Source organism: Lycium barbarum, chromosome 3 (assembly GCF_019175385.1).
Source record: "Lycium barbarum isolate Lr01 chromosome 3, ASM1917538v2, whole genome shotgun sequence".
NCBI classification, from domain to species: Eukaryota; Viridiplantae; Streptophyta; class Magnoliopsida; order Solanales; family Solanaceae; genus Lycium; species Lycium barbarum.
In genome coordinates this window covers 133423096-133449194 of record NC_083339.1, presented here as the reverse complement: position 1 = coordinate 133449194, position 26099 = coordinate 133423096, and the positions used below count along the sequence as shown (strand labels likewise).

At 35.8% G+C, this 26099-nt stretch overlaps 1 protein-coding gene across 1 annotated transcript; it reads right to left on the bottom strand.

The window, feature by feature from the left end:
- Positions 1–1303: 1303 nt before the first annotated feature.
- Positions 1304–26099, bottom strand: LOC132632664 (ABC transporter A family member 2-like). Its single transcript, XM_060348688.1, has 16 exons — positions 25654–26099; positions 23410–23641; positions 23125–23294; positions 22847–23032; positions 22624–22719; positions 22341–22541; positions 4196–4355; positions 3893–4119; positions 3396–3513; positions 3240–3316; positions 3024–3113; positions 2772–2915; positions 2366–2668; positions 2199–2279; positions 1881–2054; positions 1304–1769 (listed from the first exon to the last, which is right to left on the bottom strand). Exons 1-16 carry the CDS (start codon positions 26020–26022, stop codon positions 1506–1508), a joined length of 2892 nt encoding a protein of 963 aa, XP_060204671.1. The 5' UTR covers positions 26023–26099; the 3' UTR covers positions 1304–1505.

The window sequence follows — 26099 nt, the reverse complement described above, 5'->3', positions numbered from 1 at the left end:
CTGACCATATACCATGTAGCTGTTTTTTTTTTCCCCGGAAACACATGTGTCGGTGGTAGTTAATTGCCTCAATAAATATTCACTGATCATTTTAAGTGTGTCTTTTATCTGTTGCGCCAATTTAAAAGTAACCACTCAAAGAGGAGAAAATTAATCAGAAGAATAACAAAACCAGAACAACTAAGAGCAACCCTTCCAATTTGGTCTATTGTTTGCTACTTTGCTTTGGGTCACCCTCTTTTTTTTTTTTCTTCGTTGGGTTTGCTTTACTAGCAGTGGCGGAGCCACTCATGGCCAAGGGTGGTCACCTGCACACCCTTGGCTAGAAAATGATATTAGTATATGAATTAGATATTATAGTTAACTGGATATAAATTAAATTTTGAACACCCTTAAAATAATTGAGATAGATAGCTTAGAGGTAAAGGGTGTTCAATTTTACCTAAAAGTCACGGTTTAAAGCTTGCGTCAAACGCTGGTCATCTTCTTTCTTTAAAAGAAAACATACAAACAATGTCTGAAGCTACTTGGTTGATTTGTATTTGCACTTATTTTCTTCCATGTTCCGACTAAACTTATTTGTATTTGAGTTATGATTTGCATTTGGTTTATTCCTATGTTGGTTTGGAGTTACGTTGAACTCATTTGTTGAAGCTTCTTTAGTCTTTCTTCATTCCTTCTTATTTCCTAGAAAAGAAGAAGACATATTGTTAAAAAGAAGACAACGAGATCTAATAGCAAGTTAGCTACCACTTATTTTTTTTTATTTTTAAATTGCTCCTGTGAACCTTTTAATTATTCAACTTTATTCTCTTTTTTTTTTTCTTTTTTTTTTCCAAAGAAAATTAATTAGTCGTTATCTTTCGCTTTGTAACATTCTCGGAATGCTCCTTGTTGTTCTCCACTTGTGGGATTACGTACACTGGGTATGTTGTTGTTTGTTGTTGCTGTCATTTGATACTGTAATCACCGTAAGAGTTTTCTAGCAATGAAATTTAGCAAGAATAACTTGCGAAATCAAATGGACCATAAATTTTTAGGCGGGTGTGCAGTGATGGTGTTAAAAAAATTTCGTTGTACTCATTAATCGGAAAAAAATTATATACTCGTCAACATTTGAACAACCTTACCAAAATTTCTGGCTCCGCCACTGTTTACTAGAATTGTTTTTATTTCTAATTGAATACCAACTATTTTCAGATTTCATTGAGAAGAGAAAATGATATAGGCATTGATTATTTATCAAAATTTTGAAAATAGAAATGTTTCATTATAAAAAAGACGGTAAATGTTACGGCCATGATACTGGTATGATTTTGTAATATACAGATAAATTAATGTTAACCGAAAACGAGGCTATAACATACAAAGAACCTGCCTGGAAAAAAAAAATGTTCTGGTGACAAACAGATATCCAAGGTATCAATCACATTTACAGCAATTCACCTATACACAAAAATAGTTCTGTAAAACCTTTTTACTGTGACTATTAAGTTCTATCTTTATTATGAACTTGCACCCATGATCTGCGCAGGGTCAATCACAATTCCATGAATTTTTTTCCGTCTTCGTAAAAAACCTCTTCCAGAAGTGGCTGTTGGAGGATCTCTTAGTTGAACATGAGCTGGTATTGGCATGTCTTGCGAGTGACCCGAAATGCAGAGTGTACCAGAATCATCTTGTTCCCAATACACTTCTACCATACTACCAATTGGATTCTCAGCAGATTCCGTTCCTGGGACTTTCACAAATCTTGCTCCTATAGGTATCTGAACTCATACCGACAAATAAAATAGTGTTACTTATTTCACAGGGATTAGAGTTTTCCTGTGCAATTTCATCATAGAATTTTGAAACCAAGAATATGATAATCAACTTACTTGAAGTGAGACCCCTGTATTCAAAGTAAGAGTCGCAGAGGTTCCTACAGCCACATCTTCTAATTCTGCCTGTCTAGCAATGTTCAGAAAAACTTCTTCAAGAGTGGTAAGGCCGAGCTGGATATCTGTTATGCCAAATTCCTTCTCTCTATCTTGAAGCTCAGCAAAGAAGTTCTGATCGAGGGTAAAAGCCAATGATCACCATTCACCAAATGAGTAACAGTCCAAAACTCGTGTGCTTATAATTCCACAATAAAGTAGCAAGACTAGAAGTGATGTTAAACTAATCTAATCTCATAGTTGCTTTAAAGATATTACCGTCAACAGCTTCTCCTTGTCATGGGGAATAATAAAGGTTAGGAAGGACTTGTTTTCCTCTTTAGGCACCACATCCAGACGCTGTGGACATAGTTTGCAAATTAGAACCAGTTCCTTCAATAGTTTCAGAAAAGGAAGGAGAAAAGCAAAAGGCATCTTTGACATACACTTTTAAAGAACTGTTTAACAGCTTCATGTTGAGATGTACTTAAAGTATCTTCTCTTTCAGGAGTCCCATTTGTCCCACCAGAAAAGCTTACATTAGCAATAAAACCAGTTCCAAACCTTGATTTCAATCTTATTGAAGTTCCAATGCAACGAAGTCTACCCTTTGCCATGATACCGATGCGGTCACTTAAGATGTCAGCTTCTTCCATTGAATGAGTGGTCAGGATAATGGCACGCCCTTTTTTCGCATTCTCAATTATGTCCCAGACATGTCTTCTAGTTATTGGATCCATACCAGTAGTCTATGAAGGGTTTTCATGTTTTAGAGAAGAGAATGTCATGATAAATTTATTTTTAGCATAATTCTGATAAACTCAGGAGAAAACTTTATTTGCCAAAACCTACCGGTTCATCCAAAATGACCAATTTTGGTTCACCAATAAGAGCTATAGCGACACTCAGTCGTCGTTTCATTCCTCCACTGTAACTACCAGCTCTTATTCTGGCTGAGTCTGCGAGTTTTACCTCGGCTAGTGACTTCTCTACAACCTGCCATTTGATAAAAGAATTGGTTAAGCAGGATTTATAATCACCCTACCATCGAATCGTTAGATAGGCATAATAATTTAGACATAGATTAGGTTTACATGCTCTCACCTCTTTTATTAAAGCAGGGGGTAGACCTTTAATGCTGGCAAAAAGATGCAGGTGTTCTTGACCGGACAATGCATCCCAAAGAATGTCAAACTATAAAATGACAAAAATGAATGAATTTCCTTTACGCAAACACAATATTGCTGGTGCAGAGTCTTAGTCAGTTCCATGAAAGGTTTGAAAATAGAAACATATAAAGATAAAAAAAAAAGTAGTCACCTGGGGACAAACTCCTATCATCGCTCGAATGTTTGACATGCCCGCAGAGCTTCTTATGGACTGACCATATACTAGTGCTGTTAAAAGAAAAAGTTTGTGCTACACATAAGTAATTTGCAATGAGAATAGAATGTGAGTTTGTGAAAACCATATTACCATCTCCTGCAGTAACAGGTGTAATCCCAGTCAAACAATTAATAGCAGTAGTTTTTCCAGCTCCATTTGGCCCAAGAAGACAAAATAGCTGATCCTTTGGAAGATTCACCCATAATCCCTGCAATATTGACTCCAAAGAATGAGATGCAGATCCTGTCAGGGTAAAGGTGTAGGATCTCTGGAGGATTACTAAATACCGATGCTAGTTTCTCCTAACTTTTTTAGCTTTTGAAATGTGGATTTCTCATTTCCCATTATGCTATTATTACACATGTAAAACGTGTACAAACACAAATGTTGACTTGATTAAATTGCCAGGGAAATCAGAAGAAGTTGGAAAAGAAATAACAAAAACAATTTTTGAGACAAGTGTCAAACTAGATTCCATGCTTGACTCCTATCCGAACGCATAAACTGTATTTTCTTTTCTCTACTGCTGAATTAGGTTTGCACAGAGAAAACAGCTAATGTTAGCTTCTCATAAATAGATAAAATACCTTAAGGGCATGATAAGGAGATTTCCTTTGGCATTTACAACAGCCCACATTTGTTGTTCCAGGAAATATCTTTACAAGGCCCTGTAGTTGAACTGCAACATTAGAGTCAACTTCACCTTGCATAGCTAGCCGTTTAACAATGTTTTCTTCTTCAAGAACATCTTCATCATCTGGTATAATACTATCCAAGGGTGGCACTGAACCTGTGCAGCTACAAATACTACCCTCTGAACACAAAATGAACAGCCTTAAAGTTTTGTCACAGTATGATCGATATTAAGGTACTAATGAAATTTTGGTTACCTTTCACCTTATTTCCCCCTTTGCCTGTCCAGTAGCCAGGATTCAAGAAATAGAACATTGATTTTCTCACACCAGAAATATTCGGAACAGTGTTATCCAAGTAAATTGCAAGAACAAACCACAGAAAGAATGTTGACACAAGCCATATGTAAATGTCATTCTGTCCAGAAAAACAACAGATAATGGGTCTATGTGAGATGCAAGTTGACTGTATGAGACTGAAAGCAATATTGCATTGGAAAGGAGATGTGTTCCTTGTTTCATGTAATAAAAATTAGTACAATAGTGGTTGGATAGGTAAGGTCTTTGACCAAACCTTTTAAAGCTTATGAAGATATGTGTGTGTATGCTTTTAAGATATAAGAACGAATGGAGGCAGAGTTTCTGCAGAATATTATTCCTCTCTGCAATTCCAAAAACTAAACATTAACAAAGACCCAGAGTCTTTCCTCCCTCCCTCCATAACTCATTCACTCCACTCTCATTCAAACTCACGGAGCTGTAACAGTGATGAGAAGTGAACAAGAAGTAGCTACTGAAATCATGCAGGAACAAAGAAAGTCCTTACTGTTGACACCCAATTTTGGTATTTCGAGAAATTAAAATATGCATTTAAGTTTTACTATAATTATTAGTCTTTTATTAACACCCACGTTTTATTTATTCTTCTGCAGTTTATTATTATCATTATTATTGTTATTATTATTATTATTATTATTATTCTTAAATTATCATTTTTTTTTATTTATTAGTTGTCATTAATTATTATTTCTTGTTATTTCCATTATCATTATCATTTATCATTATTATTATTAATTACTAATCATTATTATCAGCGTTATTTGTTATCAATTATTAATCATCATTATCATCGTTATTTTTTATTATTAATTATTATCATTATTTTATCAATAATTGTTATTTATTATTATTATTATTATCATTATTATTATTTCTTATTATTATTATCATTATTATTTTATTATTACCCCTATTATTGTTATTGTTATTAATTCATTATCATTTTTTGTTATTATCAGTAATTGTTATTTATCGTTATTATTTTTTATTTATTAATTACTATCATCTTTATTATTATTATTATTATTAATTATTATCATTTTTTAAAATATCAATGTTTGTTATTTACCATTATTATTATATCTATTATTATTTTATCATCATTATCATCAACATTATCATTATTACCATTATCATTGTTATTTAGCAGTATTACTACCGCTATTTATTTGCTACTATTATTTAGTATTATTGAAACTTGCATTTCTCGACATTTCTACCAACTTCTGCACACACATCGCATTTATTTCGCACATTTAAATGATAGCGTTTGTTATTAAATATTATTGCACGGTCATTTGCGACATCATATAATTTTTACCCGGGTCTTTTTATAATTACATATTTCCGTATTAGGTGATATTCTGGCACCCTTAGTACATCGTTAATCAAAATGTGTCTCTTATTCAAATTTAGAAGCCAAATTATTTCTTGCACTCAGTCCGTATTTTGACTTACCGGACCCCAAATCAAAGTCCGATTAATTCCTAATATTTTTGGACTAGACCATATTTTTTATCTCAATTTTTAGATCAATCCATATTTAGTTTACCAGTCCATTCTTTTAAATACCCAGTCTAAAATTTGACCCGGTCCACAAATGGACCGGGTCCAATTCATTTTTTCAGCAAAAAGAGGGAAACCCTACCCTTCATCCCTCATTTCACACCGCCGCACCCCTTCCTTCCTCTCTCCTTCCCGCTTCTCTCTTCCCCACCTCGCCGACGACTCCAACACCGCCGCCTACCCTACACCGCTACCCCACTCCACGCTCCTCCTCTACCCTACCTCTCTTTCTTTTCTCCTTTTTATCATCACCGCCGCTACCCCACTCTCCACTCACCGCTACTCTTCCTCCGCTCCACTACGCTCCCCCATTTCTTTCCATAAAAAGGGGAATCGAGAACAGAGTTAGGGGGGGGAACGAAGAAAAGATCTGGAATCTATAAAAATCTCCCTACAAAGAACAAGTTTTAACCACCTCAAATTTGAGAGAAACGGACAGTTTTCATCAACCGTGTTTAAAAATATTTTCTTGAAATCCAGCCGAAACGGGGGGATTTTAAGTATTTTTTTTGAATGTTTTTTTGAGAAAATTATTCAATGTTTTAAGGGACACAATCAACCTTAAAACTTGATTTTCCCTTTTTTTCGGCGAACTTTGACCGTGACCAAAGGGGTTCGACTCACCCAACTCTAGTTTCGAAGTTGCTCATACGAGAGAGTAGATTCGAGACCATCGACACCCAGTTCACTGTACCCGAAGAAGGTAAAACTTTCTTCCTTTTAGCGTAACGCCTTTAATTTGGTGTTTTTATGTTCATATGATTGGTATTTGGTTGTGTTTGTTTAGATTAGTCTACAATTAGCTGTAATAAGTCTGTTTCAGGTTATGGGTGATTGACGATTGCATGGATTAACCTGGGCTCGTATTAGATATTTTAATTGCTCAAGTCTGTTGTGGGTTAGCATAATCCTCGGGAGTTCATTGACACTTGTTTATGCTCAGTTTTAATTGGTTTCAGACATCTATAACTTGTTTAAATAAAGTTAGTATGATTTAACATGTTATTGGTATAGTCTATGGGTTTTGTTTGATATTGGAGTAGCTTGGGAATGCTATGTTGGTTCCGTTAGCTGAATCATGGTTCTTTATTGACTCGTAATTATGAAAACATGACTAGTTTAAATTTCAATAATGTGGAGGACATTACTTAGTCCAGTCCAGTTTGAAGATGTCATTCTAATTGATCTATTTTTTGTGTTTAAATCCGTATGATGAATCACCTGCAATTTTGTGGCATATTTGGTCAAGACCTTCAGCCTAATACTTAGAACTATAGATGTTTTATTTGTATCATGTTGTACCTCTCCCCTCTCCTCTGAGGTGTTCCTTTATTTCTAAGCATTTGGTAGGTGTTCATGTTTGTTTAAGCATAATTGGTTTGTTGTTAAACCCATGTATAATTTAGACTAGATTAGTTGCATTCAGCCGCTCTATGCTATGTGATCGACTGCTGGCAGTAATACGAGTCATAGGTTATGTTTTAAAAAAAAAAAGATTAAAAGCATTAGGAGCATAATCGTAGTATCTTTAGATATGTATAAATGACCTGCTAAAACTGGCAAAGTGCTCAAGATTTCTTATTTGCTAAAATATGATAGACATACTATATGATTGCCCCCTTGGACCTGTATGAACAGCCCCTGTTTAATGTACCACTCTTGGTCATAGAATAATTCAGTTTCTTTTTCTCAGTTTTTCCCCTCTGGTTAACAAGCTAATCTGAAATTTCTAAACATATGTCTACGATGGTTTTAATAAGATGTGTGTGTTTAAACTGATCTAATTCTGTATGCTTAAATTCTGTAATTTATTTAAATGTGCTGCTGTGCCTCCTCCTACTTGCTTTTGCATTCCCATGTCTAAATGTCACCTTAGCCTAAGATCTGCCTAGGAATCATGTCCATTGACGCCTTCATTACAGTTGTGAATGAATGTTTATCATTGAACCAAAATGCTGACCTTGCATTTCTTGCATTATACTATCCTCAGCTCTGAAACCTGATTTCCTTAAATCACATCCCATCTCTTCTTGCTTTAAGCCATCTCTGCATCTTTTTTTTCCTGGCTGTGCTAATCCAATCCTTATTTGTTTCTGCTTTGTTGCACTTTTGGCTGCTATGTTTAGTTGTTGGTTGCGGCATTTTAAACTAAAGTTTTAGGCTAGTTTTGAGGTCAAATATCGTCACTCTTTAAAAGCATGCTGCTGTTGAGTTGTACCACCTGCTACTATGTTTGAAACCTGTTTTCTGCCATAATTAGTTGATGGTTCAAAGTGTTATATTCTTGGCATGCCTGCTCATTGGTAGATGAGTACAACATATCCGCCTAATTGTTAAAGGATCCAGCATGTATATATGAAGACGTAGTAGCTATCTGGACTGAGGAATACTAAAGTGTGATGTTGTTTTGTCGGTTATGTTATTCTGCTTAGCGTCTCCCAGTTGCTGCCTCTTTAGATATATTCTCGGTTACCTTGAATTTTCACAATGTCCTGTATACATAAAATGACTTCCGCTGCATTTGTTAAAAGTCTCCTTCCTTTTCTTGTTTGTTTGGGAAGCTGTCACTAAGTTAACTGAAGTAGTCCCCTGTTATTTTCAAATTATTAAGCGGCTAACAGATCGTTATACTTGATAATCATATCATGGAGTATTGAATCACCATCTTCTGCCTCCCAAATTGTCCCGTGAAAGACTTACGAGTATAAGATCAAATCCGTAAGGCCTACTGTTAATTTTATGTATTTGGTGTGTTTTGATAATAAACAAAAGATCAATGGTATGGCCATTTATGCCTACCTCTATATACAATATGGATCCTGTTAGCTTTGCGTGCTATCTAAGTGTGATTAGTAAAAACCATTGATATGAGCTGATCTAGGTATGTACCAGTATGCTGCGTATTCTTGTCTTGTATGCCTTGTTTGTGGTGCCATTTATGCGTGGTTTCCAGGTGTCAATTCCCTCTTAGCATGATTCAGTTGGGTTATTTCTGCTCCTTTACTGTTTGATGTTCTCTAAAGACTGCCCGATGATATACAGGGTATACGTATTTCTGTACACTCATAAGTATATAAGAAATAGATATACTCAGTATGAGATAGATGTACCATTTTTGTGTTACGTGAATTAACTGAAAATAGATCAGTAACTGTGTGTTCATTCATGTTATGCGTGAATTTAAAACCATGAACATCCTCGGGTAAATTCCCTTGTCGCTAATCTTTATCTTTTCTTTGCATGTACCCGGAGTCGAAGAGTCTTACTTTGAGACTCGACGTCATCCCGCACAGGCTTGGAATGCACATTTACTCCGTCATTCACATCTTCCACATTCGGTGTTGGGCCAAAGTCCAATAAAATCCTCTTCTTGAGTCAGCCCAATAGCAAACAGATTGCAGCAATAGTCCTTAAAAAATGGACTGGTCCATTTGCTCCTCTTTCCTTCTATTTTATTTTTTGTTGTGTATTTTTATTTGCTTTGTATGACTAACATCTTATCTTATTTTATTAACTTAGATAAATTCTAGTATATTAAGGGTTGTAGTTTAGTAATGGGTAGTTAAATCCACAAATTACATTCACTTCTATTTTCTAAACTATTTATAGTATCTATAACATTTATTCGAGTAATTGATTTTCAAATAATATGACTATATATTTTTGAGTTAAATAAATCATCTTTCATTCTTACTATTTCATGAATTTCAAAACGTCGTTAAATAGGAATCCAATTATATTTTATAAACATTTTCAAGATTTATCCAATTATACCGAAATTGGTTAAATAAAGAGTGATAAAAAATAGAAAGAAACTTATGGACTTTTTATCATATTTAAGAACATAAGTCTAGGCATTTCTATACCACCATATTCATATAACATCATTTTTATCTAAAGATAACATTTGACAATTCATCTTTTAAAAGGCTATTATTCATAGGCAAATTATCCTATTTTCTACAAAATCTTATTTTTCGAATAACATTACTATATTTTCATTTAAGGTCTTAGCAATATTTTGAGTCTCATTTAACATTTAGAATCTTCTTTTACGCAAATTATTACATTTTCTATAAGTATTATTTTAAACAACACTATTACACTTTCGTTTTAAAACCTTGACGACATTTATAAGCCGTGTTTACAAAAAATAACATTAGAAATATTCTTTTATACAAATTATTATTTTTTATACAAGTTCTATTTTAAATAGCATTCTCACATGGTTATCTACAACTTTGCAAAGCTATTTCCTTTCCTATAATAATATATTTACACTTAGCCTAACTAATCATAAGTCCGGTCGGTTAACCATTGTTAATGGGTCTTAAAGGGTGCCTAATACCTTCCCTTTAGACTAATTGAACCCTTACCTAGAATCTTAAGTTTCGCAGACCTTAAACAGAGCTAACTTTAGAAAATAACTTTAATAAACTTTAGGTGTCCTAATTCACCATAAATAATTAGGTGGCGACTCCTTAACACAAACAAAAGCATATTTAGGAATCTCCAATACGTCATACTTCTAATTTAACCCTCCGGGGTTAAAAAATGGGGTGTGACAGCTTGGCGACTCTGCTGGGGATTACATACCTAGGTTCTAACCATAACGGACTTAGTTTAAATAGGTTGTGTGTTTATTTTTATTACTTGTTAACTGTTTTTACATGCTATTAATTGTTTGTTTGATATAAACTGTTTGTCTGATATAAACTGTTTATGTGTTACTGCTTTGATAAACTGTCATTCCGTTCATGTTTCCTCCACTTCTGGAAAACTCACACATATTCACACACTTAAAACGGCTTCGCGGTTCGCGCCCGTGCACTACTAAATTACCCCTTTAGTTGGATTGATCTTGTGGATTTAGTCGATCGGCGGTGCAGTCGACGGCCACAGACTTTCCACTCCCAAGTTGTCCGCTTGGGAGAACCTTGTGTCATAGGAAGCCAACTCTTAGTCAGCCTAAGATAGAGCTAAACCAACACCCTTTATTAAGAGCATACATTTCATGACCTAGGAGGTTTAATACCCTTGGTGCATTAAATCCATTAGATGACTTTACCCAAAACGTCAAAGTGGGTTCATGACCCCGAGTGATACCAATCATACTTTATATGCATGTTTGAAGGATAACTGTGCCTAAATATTGACTATTCGCTCTAATTAATTAAACTTTAGGAAAGGAGGGAATGACTAACATTTCTATGACAGGTATGCATTTGCATCGGAGTACAACAAATGACGAAGATCAAGGGCATCACAAATGGAGCTAGAAGTTAGGCATAGAAATTCTATTTACTTTATTTAGATTAGGAAACACTTTATGTTGTATTCATTTGACATGTAATAAATATTACATTATTTTTTACTTTTGAGAAAATAGAATCTGTTTAATTAATCAAAGCAACGGGATGACATATTATGGCACACTTTACCCTTCAAACAACGTTAGGCCCACCTCTGGCACAAAGAGGTCACATGCATATTAGGACGCGTTATTATGTGATCGTTTACATTTGTTTGACAACTAGTTGACTCTACTTGATAAATTATTTGCTACATGCCTTACTTGACTTTACGTGATCATGACTTTACCTAGATATGTTCGTGAGACTAACATCGTTTATACTATATGTTTCTTTTATCTTATTCCCAAAAAAAAGAGAGTTGATTCGTGTTGACACTCAATGGCCGACCATCCTTACATCACAAGGTCAAAGACATCATCGTTACCTCAACGCAGCTGGGTTGTTCAAGGAAAGGCAAATATTACGTCTGATCCAGCCGCACCTATCTCAACTGGTCCGGAAAACATCATGGTTTCTAATGATCCCCCTGAGACTTCTGAACATAGCACTACTATCCAACGAGATGAACATATCGCCCGCCTAACTCAAGAGATTGAGGATCTACGCAGAGAACTGAATCGGGTTAGAAACATGACCAACTCATCTGTCACACTCCAAAGTCCGCCTCCTGAACCTAGGAATGTCGCACCAAACCCGCCTCGTTTTCCATCACTTGAATCTCCAGCCCCTGAACATTTTCCTCCGCAAAACACTGTACCTACCCACAACAACTTACCTCCAACCTACACTACCCATGCTACTCCTGATCCACCACCCAACTCACCAAACCAATCACTAGGTCAAACTCCTTACATTCCTTTACCCATCAACACTAACCCACCACCTACAATTACTCCTCTAAAACAAGCCATTACATACTCTGACCATCCACAACAGCCTTTCTATCCTTACCACTACGCCAAACCCTACCAAGTTCCACTATTCCATTACCCTGTCTACAACACCCAAGCAAACTATTGCCAACCTCGAGCACCTCACTATCAAAACCCACTTGTCCAAGCTCCCACTTACCAAAATCGACCACATACCACACATAAAGTCCGTCCAAATCCTGTCATAAAAAACACCCGTAATTATACTCGGTTTGCTGAACCTTTGGCTCAACTATTTGAAAGACTGAAAGCAGCAGGCATGGTACAACCTATTGAAGGGAAAATTCTCAATCCTATTCCAAAATGGTTTGATAGTTCCAAGCATTGTGCATATCATTCTGGAGTTCCTGGGCATGCCACTAAGGATTGCTATGGCCTCAAAAACAAAATCGAAACCTTGATTAAGGAAGGAGCGATCCAGCTCACTGGAGCTCGACCCGATATGGATCCCCATCCATTTGCCTACTCACGAAAACGCCAACGTGAACATGATAATCATCGAAAGGTTAAGAATCGGAAGGAGGTCGTTGCGCCAATTGGGAAAGATGGAGAGAGGCATGTCATCAACGTTCGTTGCGCCTGTGGGGATGATCCGAAAACAAGTGCCAGTGAAGATTGCTGCTAAAACTACTGAGACACCAACCATCCAGGGTGCAGAACCAGGAGAGACTCTGAAGAACTGGACTTGTACTCCGTCCCTGATTCTCCAGGAGTCTTGGCAGACTGAACATGTAGTGAACTTTTATTTTTAAAGGCTTGAATCATGCTCAAAACTTTTGTTTGCTTTGCTTCATCTTTTTGAAACTTAATCGTGAAAACTATGAATGCATTTCTAATTTTCCTTAATCATCTGTTATTTTCTACTATAATTATCAAATCTGCCAACTCTACGATTGTGACATGAAATGAATAAATAAACAACATACATCCCGAGAGAGTAACAAAGAAACTAGGGGACAAGACAAGATTCCGCTCAAAAGAATTGAAATAGTCGATAGGTGATGACATAAGCCTGAAAGCTAGCAATCCAAGAAGAGATCAAAGGACGACATTAGGTAAAACAACCTAGCTTGCAACCTTTCCTTTAACAACCAGTGCGAACTACGCTTGACCTGATTCCTCGGTGGATACGTAGGCAGCCCACATAGGGACTCGGTCATACTAGGTTAGAATTTTGCCATTTTAATGCGTACGAACTACGCTGACCTGATTCTCATGGTGAGATACGTAGGCAGCCCACATAGGGTTCGGTTGCGCTATAACAGAAAATTCAAAAAAAAAAAAAAACCTTACACGAAGACTATCAACATACAGACCCGTCACACCTAGATAAAAATCCAACAAACCCTTTACCATAGATATAATAGAACTACGCTGACCTGATCCGCTTAGCAGGATACGTAGGCAATCCACATCGGGTTCGGTCCCTTTATTAGAAAACTCAAACCACTTTATGTATTTTACGAACTACGTTCTGACCTGATTCCTTGGCGGATACGTAGGCAACCTATATAAGGTTCGGTCACACCACAACATAAATTTAGTACACCCTTCAAAACCAAAACTGGGGCATATTTTTTTTGAAAAAAAAAAAAAATATAAACGAAAGAACGGGGACATTGACAAGATTAAGGCTACCAGACAGGAAGTATTATAGATCGATTATTTTGGAAGTATCACAATCTGAAGTTGGCAGAAATATCTTATATCTTACACACATATATTTATACATATATATTTCATTACATACATATATATCTTTCCTTAGATACATGCATTTACATATATATATATATATATATATATATATATATATATATATATATATATATATATATATATATATATATTTCACAACTTATATACATATAGTCACATCTCCTTATACATATACCTACATACCTACCTTTCAAATCAAATACTTTCTTGCAATTGTTTCACTACTGTTCACCTACCGAGGCTTGAACGGAAATCACAAGATCCAAACAAACAAGACGAATGGAGCGCCAACAACGTCGAACTTCGAGTCAACACGAATCAACTTCCCCCCTCCCAAACTAAGAATTTTTCTTTGAATGCAGGAATTAAAGGACCGCAAGATCAACAGTCAAGTCTATCAATCAGGGCCATTGTGGCCTCGCCTCAAAAAGCCATACGGCTTTACTTCCAACCTTATCTTTTAATTTATTTTTATCAAAATAATTTTATAACTTTATACACCTGTTTTTGTAGGTTGACGAGATTGAAGGCGAATTAAATCAGGATTACGTGTCCTGAATTTGGCCTGTCACGATACCATCGACATCATGAGCCAGACGGCTATTCCACCACTTTACTCCATACTTTATCAATTATTTTATCATATACTTTACCAGCTTTAACCATTTTACTCTGAACTTTGCAGGAATCATTGTTAAGTTTCCAAAGACAGCTGAAGGCATCTCCCAAGACCGCTGGAGGCATCAATATCACACCCCGAGCATAACTATAAATTTTAGGCTCGTCCGCCTTTAATAGGACATCATTTTTTTCAAAAAGCATCGCATTACATATGCACTACTGATTTTCAAATGCCCCGCAAAGGGACAATATCATTGTTCACAAACGCACAACACTTTAGGCTCGTCCGCCTTTAATAGGACACTTTAGGCTCGTTCGCCTTTAATAGGACACTTTAGGATCGTCCGCCTTTAATAGGACACTTTAGGCTCGTCCGCCTTTAATAGGACAACTTTAGGATCGTCCGCCTTTAATAAGACATTTTAGGCTCGTCCGCCTTTAATAGGATATCATTTCTTTAAATGCCTCACACCAGCATATGCATCATGTCCTCGAAAACAACCGGAGACATACTTGGGTTCGTCCACCCTAAAATAGGACATATCGGGTTCTTCCACCCTAAAATAGGATATCGGGTTCTTCCACCCTAAAATAGGATACATTGGGTTCGTCCACCCTAAAATAGGACATATTGGGTTCTTCCACCCTAAAATAGGATATCGGGTTCTTCCACCCTAAAATAGGATACTTGGGTTCGTCCACCCTAAAATAGGACATATTGGGCCATTCTACCCTAAAATAAGAATTCACATATTTATCTTGAATTTTACAGGAGACATAGCATCAAGTCCCCGAAGACAACCGGAGACACAGCATCAAGTCCCCGAAGACAATCGGAGACACAACATCAAGTCCCCGAAGACAACCGGAGACATAGCATCAAGTCCCCGAAGACAACCGGAGACATAGCATCCAGTCCCCGAAGACAACCGGAGACATAGCATCCAGTCCCCGAAGACAACCGGAGGCATAGCATCAAGTCCCCGAAGACAACCGGAGACATATCATCAAGTCCCCGAAGACAACCGGAGACATAGCATCAAGTCCCCGAAGACAACCGGAGACGCATCATCAAGTCCCCGAAGACAACCGGAGACATCACATGGCTATACGACCTCACTCACATAAGCCAAACGGCTACACACTTACTTTACTCTATACTTTATCGCTTTATTTCATCATCTACTTTACCTATTTTTAACGACTTTACCTATTTTAACGACTTTACCTTAAATTTCGCAGATATCATTTATCATCGAGTCCCGGAAGACAGCCGGAGGCCTTATCACTATCATCTTGAACTGCAACTAGAGATATTATTGCATCCTCAGCATACACATCACGCATTCATTCAAGTCCCTGAAGACAACCAGAGACAACATTGGCACACGGCTTCATTTTCATTCCCACACTCATATTTACTATCATTTTACACTCTTTATAATTTCAACTTTATTACTAATTTTGACATGAATTTCAGTTTTGGCAGAAAGTACAACCTGCAGAGGCGCGACACAACGTGGAACTTTATCTTACGCAGTGAACTGGGGCAAATTTGCTGAAGAGGATTACCAAACTCACAAGCAAAGGTCACGAATCTACTCTCGAACTCAATTCCGCCTATGTCCACAAACACGTGATACATAGGTCAATTTCTCTTTCATATTCCCCACCAAAACTGTATTTCAATCAACACTTTCTACAATCTCATATTCCTTTCTACACCCCAGTGTCTCCATAACTCAACACTGGGGCATCTTTGAAGAATACGCATCGTGTCTAGTAGATTCCTACTTATGGGTGTGTTGTGCATCACATTTATAATTAGGAGGCTATAAACACGTGTTCCATTCTTGAACGTCTCGTCACTTGTCTACAACCCCCTGCAAGATTGTGAATCCACAAAAACTTTCGAACTACACATGGCCTGATTCTCGTGCAACCCGAGATATGTAGGCAGCTCGAAACTGAGATTCGGCCATAATTTTCCATAATTCCTTCGGCCCTCATAACATTTTCCATCAATTTTCCTGAATCATACTTTCTTACAAACTCATACTCGTCGGTCCAAACAAAATTGGCTACTACGTCAACTTCTTCGCCCGAAGATTCTTACATCACCTCCGGTCGAAGAGGGGCATCTGTTGACACCCAATTTTGTCCCGCATCTCCTCCGAAATACCTATTTATACTTCTGGTATTTCGAGAAATTAAAATATGCATTTAAGTTTTACTATAATTATTAGTCTTTTATTAACACCCACGTTTTATTTATTCTTCTGCAGTTTATTATTATCATTATTATTGTTATTATTATTATTATTATTATTCTTAAATTATCATTTTTTTTTATTTATTAGTTGTCATTAATTATTATTTCTTGTTATTTCCATTATCATTATCATTTATCATTATTATTATTAATTACTAATCATTATTATCAGCGTTATTTGTTATCAATTATTAATCATCATTATCATCGTTATTTTTTATTATTAATTATTATCATTATTTTATCAATAATTGTTATTTATTATTATTATTATTATCATTATTATTATTTCTTATTATTATTATCATTATTATTTTATTATTACCCCTATTATTGTTATTGTTATTAATTCATTATCATTTTTTGTTATTATCAGTAATTGTTATTTATCGTTATTATTTTTTATTTATTAATTACTATCATCTTTATTATTATTATTATTATTAATTATTATCATTTTTTAAAATATCAATGTTTGTTATTTACCATTATTATTATATCTATTATTATTTTATCATCATTATCATCAACATTATCATTATTACCATTATCATTGTTATTTAGCAGTATTACTACCGCTATTTATTTGCTACTATTATTTAGTATTATTGAAACTTGCATTTCTCGACATTTCTACCAACTTCTGCACACACATCGCATTTATTTCGCACATTTAAATGATAGCGTTTGTTATTAAATATTATTGCACGGTCATTTGCGACATCATATAATTTTTACCCGGGTCTTTTTATAATTACATATTTCCGTATTAGGTGATATTCTGGCACCCTTAGTACATCGTTAATCAAAATGTGTCTCTTATTCAAATTTAGAAGCCAAATTATTTCTTGCACTCAGTCCGTATTTTGACTTACCGGACCCCAAATCAAAGTCCGATTAATTCCTAATATTTTTGGACTAGACCATATTTTTTATCTCAATTTTTAGATCAATCCATATTTAGTTTACCAGTCCATTCTTTTAAATACCCAGTCTAAAATTTGACCCGGTCCACAAATGGACCGGGTCCAATTCATTTTTTCAGCAAAAAGAGGGAAACCCTACCCTTCATCCCTCATTTCACACCGCCGCACCCCTTCCTTCCTCTCTCCTTCCCGCTTCTCTCTTCCCCACCTCGCCGACGACTCCAACACCGCCGCCTACCCTACACCGCTACCCCACTCCACGCTCCTCCTCTACCCTACCTCTCTTTCTTTTCTCCTTTTTATCATCACCGCCGCTACCCCACTCTCCACTCACCGCTACTCTTCCTCCGCTCCACTACGCTCCCCCATTTCTTTCCATAAAAAGGGGAATCGAGAACAGAGTTAGGGGGGGGAACGAAGAAAAGATCTGGAATCTATAAAAATCTCCCTACAAAGAACAAGTTTTAACCACCTCAAATTTGAGAGAAACGGACAGTTTTCATCAACCGTGTTTAAAAATATTTTCTTGAAATCCAGCCGAAACGGGGGGATTTTAAGTATTTTTTTTGAATGTTTTTTTGAGAAAATTATTCAATGTTTTAAGGGACACAATCAACCTTAAAACTTGATTTTCCCTTTTTTTCGGCGAACTTTGACCGTGACCAAAGGGGTTCGACTCACCCAACTCTAGTTTCGAAGTTGCTCATACGAGAGAGTAGATTCGAGACCATCGACACCCAGTTCACTGTACCCGAAGAAGGTAAAACTTTCTTCCTTTTAGCGTAACGCCTTTAATTTGGTGTTTTTATGTTCATATGATTGGTATTTGGTTGTGTTTGTTTAGATTAGTCTACAATTAGCTGTAATAAGTCTGTTTCAGGTTATGGGTGATTGACGATTGCATGGATTAACCTGGGCTCGTATTAGATATTTTAATTGCTCAAGTCTGTTGTGGGTTAGCATAATCCTCGGGAGTTCATTGACACTTGTTTATGCTCAGTTTTAATTGGTTTCAGACATCTATAACTTGTTTAAATAAAGTTAGTATGATTTAACATGTTATTGGTATAGTCTATGGGTTTTGTTTGATATTGGAGTAGCTTGGGAATGCTATGTTGGTTCCGTTAGCTGAATCATGGTTCTTTATTGACTCGTAATTATGAAAACATGACTAGTTTAAATTTCAATAATGTGGAGGACATTACTTAGTCCAGTCCAGTTTGAAGATGTCATTCTAATTGATCTATTTTTTGTGTTTAAATCCGTATGATGAATCACCTGCAATTTTGTGGCATATTTGGTCAAGACCTTCAGCCTAATACTTAGAACTATAGATGTTTTATTTGTATCATGTTGTACCTCTCCCCTCTCCTCTGAGGTGTTCCTTTATTTCTAAGCATTTGGTAGGTGTTCATGTTTGTTTAAGCATAATTGGTTTGTTGTTAAACCCATGTATAATTTAGACTAGATTAGTTGCATTCAGCCGCTCTATGCTATGTGATCGACTGCTGGCAGTAATACGAGTCATAGGTTATGTTTTAAAAAAAAAAAGATTAAAAGCATTAGGAGCATAATCGTAGTATCTTTAGATATGTATAAATGACCTGCTAAAACTGGCAAAGTGCTCAAGATTTCTTATTTGCTAAAATATGATAGACATACTATATGATTGCCCCCTTGGACCTGTATGAACAGCCCCTGTTTAATGTACCACTCTTGGTCATAGAATAATTCAGTTTCTTTTTCTCAGTTTTTCCCCTCTGGTTAACAAGCTAATCTGAAATTTCTAAACATATGTCTACGATGGTTTTAATAAGATGTGTGTGTTTAAACTGATCTAATTCTGTATGCTTAAATTCTGTAATTTATTTAAATGTGCTGCTGTGCCTCCTCCTACTTGCTTTTGCATTCCCATGTCTAAATGTCACCTTAGCCTAAGATCTGCCTAGGAATCATGTCCATTGACGCCTTCATTACAGTTGTGAATGAATGTTTATCATTGAACCAAAATGCTGACCTTGCATTTCTTGCATTATACTATCCTCAGCTCTGAAACCTGATTTCCTTAAATCACATCCCATCTCTTCTTGCTTTAAGCCATCTCTGCATCTTTTTTTTCCTGGCTGTGCTAATCCAATCCTTATTTGTTTCTGCTTTGTTGCACTTTTGGCTGCTATGTTTAGTTGTTGGTTGCGGCATTTTAAACTAAAGTTTTAGGCTAGTTTTGAGGTCAAATATCGTCACTCTTTAAAAGCATGCTGCTGTTGAGTTGTACCACCTGCTACTATGTTTGAAACCTGTTTTCTGCCATAATTAGTTGATGGTTCAAAGTGTTATATTCTTGGCATGCCTGCTCATTGGTAGATGAGTACAACATATCCGCCTAATTGTTAAAGGATCCAGCATGTATATATGAAGACGTAGTAGCTATCTGGACTGAGGAATACTAAAGTGTGATGTTGTTTTGTCGGTTATGTTATTCTGCTTAGCGTCTCCCAGTTGCTGCCTCTTTAGATATATTCTCGGTTACCTTGAATTTTCACAATGTCCTGTATACATAAAATGACTTCCGCTGCATTTGTTAAAAGTCTCCTTCCTTTTCTTGTTTGTTTGGGAAGCTGTCACTAAGTTAACTGAAGTAGTCCCCTGTTATTTTCAAATTATTAAGCGGCTAACAGATCGTTATACTTGATAATCATATCATGGAGTATTGAATCACCATCTTCTGCCTCCCAAATTGTCCCGTGAAAGACTTACGAGTATAAGATCAAATCCGTAAGGCCTACTGTTAATTTTATGTATTTGGTGTGTTTTGATAATAAACAAAAGATCAATGGTATGGCCATTTATGCCTACCTCTATATACAATATGGATCCTGTTAGCTTTGCGTGCTATCTAAGTGTGATTAGTAAAAACCATTGATATGAGCTGATCTAGGTATGTACCAGTATGCTGCGTATTCTTGTCTTGTATGCCTTGTTTGTGGTGCCATTTATGCGTGGTTTCCAGGTGTCAATTCCCTCTTAGCATGATTCAGTTGGGTTATTTCTGCTCCTTTACTGTTTGATGTTCTCTAAAGACTGCCCGATGATATACAGGGTATACGTATTTCTGTACACTCATAAGTATATAAGAAATAGATATACTCAGTATGAGATAGATGTACCATTTTTGTGTTACGTGAATTAACTGAAAATAGATCAGTAACTGTGTGTTCATTCATGTTATGCGTGAATTTAAAACCATGAACATCCTCGGGTAAATTCCCTTGTCGCTAATCTTTATCTTTTCTTTGCATGTACCCGGAGTCGAAGAGTCTTACTTTGAGACTCGACGTCATCCCGCACAGGCTTGGAATGCACATTTACTCCGTCATTCACATCTTCCACATTCGGTGTTGGGCCAAAGTCCAATAAAATCCTCTTCTTGAGTCAGCCCAATAGCAAACAGATTGCAGCAATAGTCCTTAAAAAATGGACTGGTCCATTTGCTCCTCTTTCCTTCTATTTTATTTTTTGTTGTGTATTTTTATTTGCTTTGTATGACTAACATCTTATCTTATTTTATTAACTTAGATAAATTCTAGTATATTAAGGGTTGTAGTTTAGTAATGGGTAGTTAAATCCACAAATTACATTCACTTCTATTTTCTAAACTATTTATAGTATCTATAACATTTATTCGAGTAATTGATTTTCAAATAATATGACTATATATTTTTGAGTTAAATAAATCATCTTTCATTCTTACTATTTCATGAATTTCAAAACGTCGTTAAATAGGAATCCAATTATATTTTATAAACATTTTCAAGATTTATCCAATTATACCGAAATTGGTTAAATAAAGAGTGATAAAAAATAGAAAGAAACTTATGGACTTTTTATCATATTTAAGAACATAAGTCTAGGCATTTCTATACCACCATATTCATATAACATCATTTTTATCTAAAGATAACATTTGACAATTCATCTTTTAAAAGGCTATTATTCATAGGCAAATTATCCTATTTTCTACAAAATCTTATTTTTCGAATAACATTACTATATTTTCATTTAAGGTCTTAGCAATATTTTGAGTCTCATTTAACATTTAGAATCTTCTTTTACGCAAATTATTACATTTTCTATAAGTATTATTTTAAACAACACTATTACACTTTCGTTTTAAAACCTTGACGACATTTATAAGCCGTGTTTACAAAAAATAACATTAGAAATATTCTTTTATACAAATTATTATTTTTTATACAAGTTCTATTTTAAATAGCATTCTCACATGGTTATCTACAACTTTGCAAAGCTATTTCCTTTCCTATAATAATATATTTACACTTAGCCTAACTAATCATAAGTCCGGTCGGTTAACCATTGTTAATGGGTCTTAAAGGGTGCCTAATACCTTCCCTTTAGACTAATTGAACCCTTACCTAGAATCTTAAGTTTCGCAGACCTTAAACAGAGCTAACTTTAGAAAATAACTTTAATAAACTTTAGGTGTCCTAATTCACCATAAATAATTAGGTGGCGACTCCTTAACACAAACAAAAGCATATTTAGGAATCTCCAATACGTCATACTTCTAATTTAACCCTCCGGGGTTAAAAAATGGGGTGTGACACTTACTCTTAAAATGCTGAAGCTCCTCCCCAAAATGAAGAAAACTGGAAACTAAAAGAGAAAAGCCTAGTGTTGCTGTAGGAGTCTTACCATAGTTAGTACACACTCTGTATCATTAAAAGCACATTTTGTCCTCCCACTCCAGCTGACACCAGGATCTTCACGAGTGGCAGTTGCACCAGAAAGTAACTGAAGACCTTGAGCAAGAAGATCTGGTGGGAACAATGACCAAATGATCCTATAGCTCTTGGAATATTTCTTGCTATAGGGAAATCCAAATGCTGTTACAAGCTGAAAAAAAATGAAAGATGAGAAATATGTCATCCCCATGAGTCAGCAATGGATAGTAACCAATTTGAAGATAAGCACTTGCCTGAGTCATGAAACCGACAATAAAGGTGAAGAAGCCCACAGTTGTTGTTGAAGATGATTTGTTAATAAAAGCAGACAGCATAAATGCAAAACTAATCTGGCAACAGGAGGAAAAATTCTATCTCAGTGGACAAAAATATTAAAGTAGTATGCCTCGTTAGAAGTTGAGACTGAATGCAGATTGTATTTGGTGAAAGGTATTAAATTGAATGGTGGAGGCAAACCATATTAAGTTGGAAGAGGAAAAAAAGAAGAAACACGACGGCAAAGCTGTTGTTCAAGAAAAAATCAAATTGAAACATCATCCCGAACAGAACTATGAGAAGAGAAGAGAGAAGTGTGATGAATCCCTCCCATGTGAACCATGACAACCAATAAGCAGTATCATAGAGACCCATCATAGTCATTGTCTGTAAGAAGAACGTGACATTAGAGATTGAAACATCTTCCATGAAGTAGAAGAAAGTAATTATATCTTCGAAAAATGCTAGAGAGGTGGTACCTGCCGAAGTTTAAGTTCCTTTTCAATGACCAAAACATTAATTTGGAAGACAAAGCCAAACATAGCAACAGCCAAGAAAAAGGTAGGTCCAACGGCACCCAAGGCAGAGAAAACTTCAAAAGCAGGATGTGCAAATTCTTTGAGACTGACAACCCAACTGAAATTTGGATCTGAACATTTACATACCGTAGGACAAAGGTGAGCTTAGGAAAAGGAGAACTTGATTTAAACCATCATAATCCATTTACCGGATCAAAGCTAGTAGTAAACGTCACACTTATATACCTCCAATAACAGATCTTGCAATTTCACGTTCAGCTGCCAGTTGAAGTGGGATTTGGAACTTAAAAGTTGGATCTTCAAAGATTCCTCGTTTGACAACTGGAGTGGAATTTGTCTGTATACCATAACTGATTATGCTAGCATTCCTTTCAACAAAGTGCAGAGCTCCAGGACAACGCATAGGGTTCTTCAAAAGCCATTCATCCACTTCATCCCGTGTTCTAAATGACAAAACCTGTGGAAAAGAAGGCATGGTATGATAGGTCAATGTTCTAACAATGACTTCAATTTGAAGTATTAAACTGAAGAATGCACCAAATTAAAGGAACCAATGCATGAAAAAAAGTGGCAAACAGGAGATGGGCACACTAAAAGGACTGCAATCTATCTTTTAATGGAGTTAAAAATGGTGCATCAATTCAGGATTTACCGATGCAATTCTAAAACTAGATTTTATGCTGTTAATATGTTGAAGGAGTCAAATCACCTCCATGATGATAGAGAAAGCTAATAGTGAACACTGGATAGATTCTTGGGCTAGAAAACATAAAGATTGTTCTTTGTTTTAGGGAGGCAAATTGTGAAGAGGATGATTTGGCAAAATAGTGACTGCATTACTAGAATCAACCATGTTTTTCTAGAAAGAAGAACTACCGAGAGAAGTTAGAGGCCATTCAAGTCGGACAAGATACGGATGATTAACTTTGACTTAGGCCAGATAAAGCAACCAACTTTAGATTTTGATAAGGAAGTTTCACCTCTATTTTTTGTAATCTTATCAGCTTGTAAAGCAAAGGAATTCCCTCGTATTCCTTTATTTAAAATAAGTCCTTTTGTTAAGAATATGTAAAAGAGTGGGTATGTCCACTCTTTTCAAGGGGAGTTCCCTTTACATACTCTCACACTGTAAAAGCACATTACTAATATTATTCATGCGCATCATATTTTGTCTAAGGAAATGGAAAGGTCCATGTTCTCATATAGGTATTGAGGACGTACGACACCGTGTCTCCTTACTTCATATATTTAGTCAATCCCAACTCCTCCGCCATGATAAATTAACTTGAACAAAACACCTGTAGATAACAAGTTATCTCCATGTCTCCATGGTGTGCCAGAAGAAACCACACCACTCAAGCCACTTTCACATTTTCACACAGGTCGGTTCATTTAGGGATGGCGTTACTAACTGCTGCGCTGTATGTGAAAAAGTGGGTCTCTCTTGAATAAAAGGTTACCCATACATCCCGTTACATCAAGCGGAGGCGGATCCATGATTTGAACTATATGGGTTTTGTATTCTAGGACAACTGACCTCAAGTGCTTGTAATAAATTTAATTTTTGTACATATTTAATGAACTTCTTAACAAATTTATAGGTGTTTGCGTCAAAGCTGTTGGGTTCTGCCAAACCCATATGTCAGAGCCTACATAAGCCCCTGACAACAAGGACTCTAAGAGTCCCCTCGAGACATAAGAGACTAGCCATTTCCTCCTAAACATAAAAAGGCATTAAGTTTCCAAGCATATTATTGTAGAAACAAGCCAGTAAACAGCTACACTAGAATTATTACATGGAGAGCACAACAACATTTAGGGCAAGCAGTAATCTGTAAATTTATTATCTGAAATAACACGAATAGGGGAAAATGAGTTTATTGCTTGCAAGCAAGTTGTACTATCTCATATTATTGGAAACTTTTAAATTAATTCACAAAAATAACTACATTTTGGCTGATCATTAACAGAAATTTTTCCCTCAGAAGGATTTTCAATTAAAGTAGATATAAAGGAACAACCAAGCAAGATCATCGTAAAGTTCTCATCGGGTTTATTTCGTGATTCACACTTTTAAGCGGTAATTCCATTATTTATTTACACAAACCAAAAAAGAAAAAAAAATCTGTTTTTAGTATTTGAAAAGGTAATTTCTCCATTACAGTGAGTTAAGTGCTTTTCAATAAGTTCAACAGCTCTAACAACCTAATTTATCCAACTCCAAGTTAATAAAACATTTGTATCTGTTGAAAAGTCCAATAAATTCCAATTCAATTCAATTTAAGTAGAAAATTCTCTAGCTACAACCTTAGTAAATAACTACTCCTATAGATTCATACAATAATAACAAAAAAAAGAGAAACCTCAATCATCCCGAAATTATAACCATTGATGAGAACATATCTCAGTGTGTATAGTCAGATATTTCAAAAAACCCATGAGACAAAGTCAACTAGGAATATATAGTACCTTGGAGGAAGGAATAGACCTGCCAGGATTATTAGCCATAATTCCTCTAACAATCTGTCCAATTTTGGGACTCTGAGAACCACTCCAAACAAAATCATAACATGGAAAATTAATGAAGTTCTTATCCTCACAAGGCGGGATTGGCGGTGACACCAAAGGTTGTGGGTCCCGCACATTCTTGTACGATGAGGAAGAAGAGAAACGGGCTTCAATAGCTCTCTGGATTATAAATAAAAGGAAGATAAAGAAGAGGGATGCGAAAAGTTGAAGGAATGTGGCCGTCTTGTTTCGCCATGCTACTAAATAGTTCTTCTTTAGTAATGCTTTGTATTGTTGTTTTAGTAAAGGGAATCCCCTCTGCAATTCCATGCCTAAATGGCTTCTCTCTCTCTCTCTCTCTCTAAATATTCTTTAACCAAAGTTTCAGTTTTTTGGGAAGTGAGGAA

Coding starts and splice junctions, on each gene's coding strand:
- LOC132632664 (XM_060348688.1), bottom strand. CDS start 26,022: ATGGAATTGCAGAGGGGATTCCCTTTACTAAAACAACAATACAAAGCA. Junction 2,916..3,023: donor CCCCTGCTTTAATAAAAGAG/GTGAGAGCATGT, acceptor ATCAAATGGCAG/GTTGTAGAGAAGTCACTAGC. Junction 2,055..2,198: donor ACAAGGAGAAGCTGTTGACG/GTAATATCTTTA, acceptor ACCCTCGATCAG/AACTTCTTTGCTGAGCTTCA.